The sequence below is a fragment of the Geospiza fortis genome, unplaced genomic scaffold, assembly GCF_000277835.1.
Source record: "Geospiza fortis unplaced genomic scaffold, GeoFor_1.0 scaffold600, whole genome shotgun sequence".
Taxonomy (NCBI): Eukaryota; Metazoa; Chordata; class Aves; order Passeriformes; family Thraupidae; genus Geospiza; species Geospiza fortis.
Genome location: NW_005054562.1, coordinates 94,255 through 102,725, shown reverse-complemented (window position 1 = coordinate 102,725; position 8,471 = coordinate 94,255). Strand labels below are relative to the sequence as shown.

Below are 8,471 nucleotides of genomic sequence, written 5' to 3'. Positions count from 1 at the left end.
CTTCAACTTGTCTCATCAAGGCACACACAAGAGTTAAATAGGTTCCAATTTTAGTTGCAGTGGTTCTAAAATAAGTTCCAAAAAAGAGAATGGAATAAATAATGAATTTTATCACTTTTTCTGTGGCACTAGTATTAATCATTGTCGTGTTATATCATGGAATAAAGTAAGAATAACGCCAGCAGCATAAGGAAAACTCTGTATTGCAGAGTTTGATGAAAACCACGGCTGCAGATTTCAAGAAATTGAGAATTGAGTGTTTTATATGCTTTTGAGCAATACTTTTACACAACCTCATTAAAAAAAAAAAGCCAAACAACAATTCTCTTTAAAAATACTTAAAAACTTTTCTCCCTTTGAATGAAAATAATTTCATAATGCTTTCACTTCAGTTGGAGATGTTTACCTGGTTTGTGTATTCCCCACCTTCTAACGACCAAAAACTCTCACTCAGAGCCTTCCTCCTGGGACTAGTGAGGTGCAGGACCAACTTCAAGCACATCTTATTTTTACATTAAAGTTTGGGCAAGCAGAACTCCTGGCTTGGGTGATCCAAGGAAAGCTGCCCCTGCAGGGATAATTCCACAGCAGCTTTCCTGTCAGCACTGCAGTGTGGAGCTGGGACAAACAACAGCCTGGCAAAAACATCTTAGGGAAGGACAAACTGAGGAGCTGAGGCTGCTGGATGAGCCTGCAGCAGATGGGGATGGAAGTTTCCTATGGAGCTGCAACGCTCTCAGCAGCATCCTGGAGTGACCCCGCAGCCTTTTGTGGCTTCATGTCCCCTCAGTCAATGCATTTTGGTGGCAGCCTCGAGCTGTGACACATCCTGCTGGCACATCTGGCTCCTCACCTTCTCTCCAGGGTTTTCCCTCCTTGTCATCCTCCAGGAGCTGCTTTCCTCCCACCCTTCCCACTTCTCCTTTGGCAGGTGGCTCAAAAGGGCTCTCACGTCCAGGAAAGCCTTTTCTTTCCCAGTGCTGGAGTGTCTTTGTGGAGAAAATTAGGTGTGAAAAGCATCGCTGGTGTTTGGAGGGGAGAAGTTGAGTGGAACAACTCATTTAAAACCTTTCCTTTCTCTACCCACTAAGGAGCACACCCATTTTCCAGCACCTCAGCCCTCCCCAGAGCCTTGTCATGGTGCACGTCAGCAAAAACATGGAAAGATTTTCTGGATCAATATCCATGGTGGGGTGCTGGGGGGATTCTGGGTCAATAAAGCCTCCAGGGCTTGGTGTGGAGTTGGTGGAAATGTTTTCAGCCTCCGAGCTGAGCTCCAGCTCCTCAGGCAGCACGGATTTGGTTTCCTGGTGGAGCAGGGAGTAGGTTCTGCTGCAATTAAAGAGTCTAAAAATAGCTGTGCATCAAATGCAATGGGTGTTCAGGAGGAGCTCATTGTAATCTGGATTTCATACGTGGGTTGGAAGAGACCTTAAAGATCTTAAAGTTATTTATAGTTCTTGATAGTTTCTTATGGATCTTTAAGATCTTAATAGTTCTTTAAGATCTTATAGGATCTTAAATACTATAGTTCCTGTAGTTCCACCTATAGTTCCACCCCCTGCCATGGGCAGGGACACCTTCCACTATCCCAGGTTGATCTAAGCCCCTTCCAGCCTGGCCTTGGACACTTCCAGGGATGGAGCAGCCACAGCTTCTCTGGGAATTCCATTCCAGGGCCTCAGCACCCTCACAGGGAAGCATTTCTTCTCAATATTCCATCTAAATCTTCCCTCCTTCATCTTAAAGCCATCACCCATTGTCTTGTCACTACATCTGTGGAAGTAGAAAAAGATCTGATGTCCTCAAAATCCCACTCAGTTTTTCAGTAGCAAAAACCTCAGCTGAAGGCTGAAATATCCAGTCATTAAGTGATGGAGATGGCAGTGGAAAGAAAAACAACATTTTCTTCCTGAAAATAAACAGTTTGTACGCTAAGTGTAATTTTCATTGATACCCCACTTTATTTTGGACAAGAAGCTGCACGGCAAAAATGATTTGTCGATACAAGAGGAGGTACAAATCATGGTATTTCTTGCATTTTGCACTAACCTTTCTTTCTCTCTCTCCTTTCTCACATTTCCCTCCTCCTGCAGCAAGAAAAACAGCAGACACCAAACAAGAGACCCTGGGAAGGCATCAGGAAAGTCCAGTCCCCGCCATCATGGGTTAAAAAGGACATCGAACCTGTGGCACAGTCTCCCCTAGAACTAAAAACTGTAGAGTGGGAGAAAACAGGGGCCACCATCCCCTTGGTGGGACAAGACATTATTGACCTTCAGACAGAGGTCTGAGCAGCAAGGGAAGAAAAAGGACTTTTTTTTTTTCCGGAAAACAAACGAAACAAACAAAACAAAACCACGTTTTAAAGAAATGATTAAATTAAATCGGAACCGAGTGAGAGAAGTGTTTGGTTTCTTTTGAAACCTTTGGTAAGATGGAGTAACTTTTGTATTGTTCTCAGCAGAGAGGGGGAATATTACTTTATAGAGTATAGTAGCTGTAGGTTCAGGACAACACGAGCTTTCCCAGGCAGGACTGGAGGAGTGAGCCTGGAAGAGAGTGAGGAGGAAGAGGAGGAAGAGGAGGAGGGTGCAGGGGACAAGCCCTGCCAAGATGCTCTTGGGTCTCTGCAGCACACCAGGAGCCCTCCTGCTCTGCCACAGGGAGGTGTGGAAGGATGCCCAGCAGCCACCACAGAGGGCCCAGAAGATCAGGGGACATCAAGAGGGGACACCTGCGGGAGTCACGCTGGGATGTGGCCTGGCTGGGGCAGACCCAGCCTGGAGGGGCATTCCCGGCTCTCCCTCCTCTGCCTCGCCAGCTCATCCAAGAAGGAAGGAGATGGGGCACGCCAAGAAGTGGCCACAAGGACATTGCCACTGCTGGGTGCCACACCACGCCCTGGCATTGGCGCAGGGTCACAGCAGGTCCCCGCGGAGGGGGACGTGGTGGCGTCACCCTTGGCTGGGGTGGAAAAAGGAGAGGTGGGGCTTCCTCCTCTCATCCCTCCCCGGTGGAGGAAAGGACCAGCTCCAAATCTCCAAATCCTGCTCGCCCCTTCTCCAGGGAGAGGGTGGAAGGTGGTAGACAACAAGACCAACAAGAAGAATGTAGGTCATGTCATTGACTGTTAAATAGATAAACTCAGCACGGGCCTTGCAAAGGTCCTCTTGGCCTCATCCTTTTTTTTTTCCTTTTTATTTTGGTTCTGTTATTTGTCCTTGCTTTCGGACTCAGATTTATTCCAAGCTGCCCCTCCCTGGAAGGCAGAGAGAGAAAAAGGGAAAGACAGATCTGCCGCTGTACCTGGAGATATTGGTAAACAGAGACGTTGCCTTAGGACATTGAGACAAACTGACAACATGAATAACGTCCACTTGGAAACAAACAGACAAAAAAAAAACAAACAAAATAATCTATTTTTTTCCTTCTTCTTTTCTTTTCTTCAATAAAAAGAGAACTTGAAACCCGAGATCTTTCTTTTCTTTGGCTCTTGTCATTTCGAATGCCTTTCTGTGCCGTAGGACTGCTCAGGCATGGGGTGAGGATGCCACCTGCTGAAGGTGGAAGGCAAGTTGCTCTGTGGAAATTTTGGGATGGTGGGAATACACAGCCCCTTCGCTGCTGGCTTGCAATGTTTTGTTTTGCTTTATTCTGTTTGGGTTTTGGTTATATTCCCCTCACTGGTTCTTCTCCGCCCTCCCCGCTGCCCAGAGCCAGGAGCAGGTTTGTGGTCCTGCAGGAAGGAAGAGGTGGAGCTGATCAGGAGAGCAGGACATTCCTCCTCACAAAATGCAGCCTTTTCATTTCACTATGAAAAAAAATAACTATTTAAAATTTTTCATAATAAAAAAAAGAGGTGTCTGCATTCCAAAAGTTGTGCAATATTTTTATCATTAAAAAACGTACCAGTGGCGTTACACACAGACTTTATTTTTTTGTTATTATTTTTGTCATTCCCAGCACTGTCTGTCTGATGTTTGGACCAACTCTCCCGGTTTTGGAGGTGGATGGAGACAAACCTGTGGTTGTGAGTGGCCACATTGTGCCAGACAGAAGCAAAGCTTGAACAGGGTCTCAATTATTACTGTGCTTGGGTCTCCTTTTAATTAAAAAATACCAAACCTCACATTTTTAGTAAAAAAATGACCAGTCGATACAAGATGCAAAGCAGTCAGTGCCCCCAGCTGTGCTTCCCCCATGGGGAGATGCTTGATGTGACAAATCTCTGCTTTGACTTCCCTTTGGGCCACCTGGGTGATCTCCAAGGACAGTGGCATTTACCTTGCCATTAACCATAGGATATGAAGGATGGAAAGGCAAACTTAAATAAATCCAAATAGTTAAAAAATAGGGAAAGTGGTTACTCATAAAACTGTGATATTATTGTTCAATATTAGCTTATTCATGAAACAGGAAAGCACAAAGGCCTCCCTCAGATGCTGGGTTGTATGATATTGTAATTACTATAATTACACATGATGAATTTTAGCATACAGGTATCTTTCTACTGTGTTTTAATTCTTTTTCTCTTTTTTTTTTTCCTTCCCTTCCCTTCTGCCCACCTGAGCCTGCCCTCTTCACTCCAACCTTCCCCAATCACCCATTCACTGCAGCCACCTTTGCAGGACATTAACGGTGTTATGTAATTACAGAGATAAATGTTTGTTTAAGAACTGTTGATATTCGACTTTTCTCTGCTCAGCTCCTCTGGTTAATCCTGTTTTCCCATGTCCTGCCCTCCTTCCATGCCTTCCGCTCCTTCCTCTCCGTGTTCGTCAACACCACTTTTTTTTTTTTTTTCTCTCTCTCTGTACAGTTTTCAGAGCACAAAATGAATGTGTCTTATTTCTAATAAAAGAGGTGGAAACTCCAGCCCTGTCTGCTTTTTAAAAGTGCCCTTGCCTGCATCCCATGTGTGCTTTGCATCTCTCCTGGGGGCTGGGAAACCTCTCCTGGCCCCATAGCTGCCACCTGGGCTCTCTGCTCTTTCCAGAGTCACAGCACGGGGCTGCATTTACCCAAATTTCATCTTTGTATCCTCTCTGCCCCTCTAAAAATACATGTCCCTATAAAATACATTTGCAGGACATGAAGAATCCCCTTTTCTGTGCAGTGCAGCTTGTTTTTATTTAGGTTTCTCAAACTCACAGCCTGATGCCTCTTTCCCAATATGGTAGGATGTGAAGGGCTGAGATTTAGCATAGATTGGCAGCATTTCTGCTACAGGACAGGGGTGTGGGGTTAAAGTTTCTGGCAGGGCCATGGTAATTGTGATGCCACCCTGCCCACATCCCTGCAAAGCCAATCACAGAATTCCAGAATGGTTTGGGTTGGAAAGGAACCTTAAAGATCATCTTGTACCACCCCTCTGCCATGGACAGGAACGCCTTCCACTATCCCAGGGTGCTCCAGGCCCTGTCCAACCTGGTCTTGGACACTTCCAGGAATCCAGGGGCATCACAGCTTCTCTGGGAAACCTGTGCCAGGGCCTCACTACCCTCAGAGGGAAGAATTTCTTCCTAATGTTTAATCTAAATCTAAATTTACCTTGCTTCAGCTTAAAGCCATTTCCCTTGTCCAATCCCTCAGTACCCTTGTAGGAAGTTCCTCTCCTGTTTTTTTTGTTGTCCCCCATCAGGTACTGGAAGACTCAGTCTCACCTGGATTTCTCTGGCACCTCCTGCAGGATGAGACAGACTCTGAGCAGGAACATGGCTCAGTGCACAGGGGTTTGAGGATATCACTTGCAAAATATGAAAAAAATTATTGAGCAGCAAATTATTCACTTCCTTGATGCTCACCTTCAAATGGCTGAAATCTTCCAGAAAAAAAAAACACAACTGTGTCTTCATCTCCCTGACTCTGCTCCATCATCTGCTAGACTGTAGGATTATAGGCAGGACTACAGGAAGCCTAAATCATGGGAAAATGGGCTCCAGGACTGCTGCCCTCCAGAGCCTTCATCCAAAGCCATCACAGCCCAGGAGGTCCTCAGATGAAATGATTTATCTTGGTCTGGCTGAAATAATGTGAATATCCTGACAAATCTGGAATGACTGCAGACCCCTGGAGGCTCTTAGCCTAATTCCCCCTTCCCTGAGCCATGATCCAACATTTCTTCAACCAGCAGCACTCGATGGTGAGTCCCAGGCCTTCGTCCTTCCTATGGGGGTGTTTCTCACCCTACATCTGCCATTCCATGATTCTTCGTGGACTTGGCAGTGCTGGGCTGGATTTGCTGATTTTAAAAATCTTTTCCAACCTGAAGAATTCAATGATTGTGTCGCATTAGGGAAGGGAATGGCACTTCAGGAGGTGATGGGCTGGGAGAGCAGGAGAACACAAACCTTGGATCACTGGTCAAGGAGACTGGAAGGAGGGAGCACTTCTCCTCACTGTGGGACTGTAAATGAAAGCACTGCCTGAGGAGGTGGGTGCAGGAGGTCAGTGTGGTTTTGGTTTGCGCTGGTGGGGCTGCAAGGAAGGGTCACTGGATAGTTTAGCTTGGAAAGGGACTCCTGAGGTCTCCTTGAACTTTCCTGTGTCCCTGTGGTCCTGCCTTTCAGCCATCCCAAGCTCTGGTCCTGAGGCAAAGAGAAGTCCTGGGGACACCTCATTGCAGCCTCCCAGTACTTCAGGGATGGTTATAAAAATGAGGGAGAAGGACTTTTTACATGGGTAGATAGTGAAAGGACAAAGGCACTGGTTTTAAACTAAAAGAAGTGAGATTAAAATGAGATATTGGGAAGAAATTCTTCCCTGTGAGGGTGGTGAGGCCCTGGGACACCCAGAGAAGCTGTGGCTGCCCAAAACCTGGAACTGTTCAATGGTTGGATGGGGCTTGGAGCAACCTGGGATAGTGGATAGTGTCCCATGGCATGGGGGTGGAATGAGATGATCCCAAAGGCCCCTTCCAACCCAACCCATTCTCTAAATTCACCATCATCCCACATGGATGAAGCACAGCAATGCTGTGGAGGTGATAAATTGTACATTACACATGCAAGAATTTGTATGTCTTGGTTGCTAAACTGGGAAAACGTGGCTGTGCTGGAAAATTGTGAAGAGGCTGAAAATGGAAGAAAATGCAAAGTCTGTTCCTGGGCTGCTCTGAAGGATTCACTCGACCCCTTAACCAAAGCAGCAGTAGTTTGGCCCGAAACCCAGAGGAAGCAAAGCCTGAGCCAAGAACTCCTCCAGGAAAACCACAGAGGAGCAGAGTGACACAGTGAGCATCGATGCACATGGGCTTGGAACACTGATCAAAGCATGAGTAACAGGTGCCTTTTCCAAGGCTCATTTATCAGGGAACAGAGAAACTTGTGGGTACAAGTGATGCCTCAGGTTTTAGCTTTTATATTTTTCAGATTCTGTACTGCTTCAGTGTGTACTTCTGGGCTTCATATTATAGGATGGTGAGCTTTCTTCACAGAGTAGGGAGACAAAAAAATTCCTGCTCTAGCTGGGGACCAAGGACAACCAATCCAAATTCAGGCCCAAGAGCATAAACAATGATGGACTGAAGAGAGAAAAACAAGAAGGATGGGACTTCATAAGCTAAAGCTGTAATTGGACAATTAACTCCAATATGCAAATAGACCAGAACTTATAAAAATATGAGACCCCATGACTAGTAGTGCATTTTGTGAGCATTTTGGGTTCATCTTGGGAGTAGCCCTGGCTGAGCTCTTGTGATGCCCAAGGTTGGCATTGAGGACTTCTAATAAATCCCTACTTTATTCTTCAGCTCCCTCTAGTCTCTGTTCTAGGCCAGCCTTCACAAGGCATCAGTTTCTGGTGACCCAGATGGGACAGAAGGCATCTGGAAAAGCCCCTGGACCAGAGCCAGAGGAATCTCCAGCTCTTGCCCCTCTTGCAGTTTCATTCATACATTTCCATTTGGTAAAATCTGACTCTGAGCCAACCACTTTGGTCCATAAGTAGGACAGTCTAAATGAGCTTCTGTGAACCATCATGGTAGTGATCTCCTCCCTGGGGCTGGGACACCTCTCAAGGTTGCTCCTCGAGGTAAAGAGACCTTTTCCCAATACTGGATCTTTGGATGAGTACCAGTTGAGTTGTCCCTGAATTCCAGCTGGACTGTGTGCCAAGAGAGTCTCCCCTGGAGCAGGGACACCCTCAACATTTGAGATTCCTTAGCTGAGAGATCCTTCCTTGGCAAACGTGGAGAGATCTTTACTTGTGGCAGATCCTCAGTGAGTTGCTGATATCAAGCTGAATTAATAATGCAATATTGCCAACCTGTGTATTCAGTATTAATTATTATAAACTTTGTGTGGATAATTCCATTAGACATAAACGATTGCCCAAATATGAGACTAAGATTGGACCCAACTGCACCTTGGCTCTCTCAGGAATTTAGACAGCAAGGGGGGCCACTCTGAAATTTGTGATTCAATGTGAGGGTCTCCTTAAACCTTTTGTGTCTCACATATCTCTGTAAA

At 45.9% G+C, this 8,471-nt stretch overlaps 1 protein-coding gene across 1 annotated transcript in view; it reads left to right on the top strand.

The window, feature by feature from the left end:
• Nucleotides 1-3,475, top strand: part of LOC115948853 (adhesion G protein-coupled receptor B1-like) — a 74,891-nt gene extending 71,416 nt beyond the window's left edge. The window contains exon 15 of the mRNA XM_031064159.1: nt 2,097-3,475. Coding sequence (XP_030920019.1) covers nt 2,097-2,294 — 198 coding nt within the window. The 3' untranslated portion in view covers nt 2,295-3,475. The remainder of the gene's footprint in view (nt 1-2,096) is intronic.
• The last annotated feature ends 4,996 nt before the right edge of the window (nt 3,476-8,471 follow it).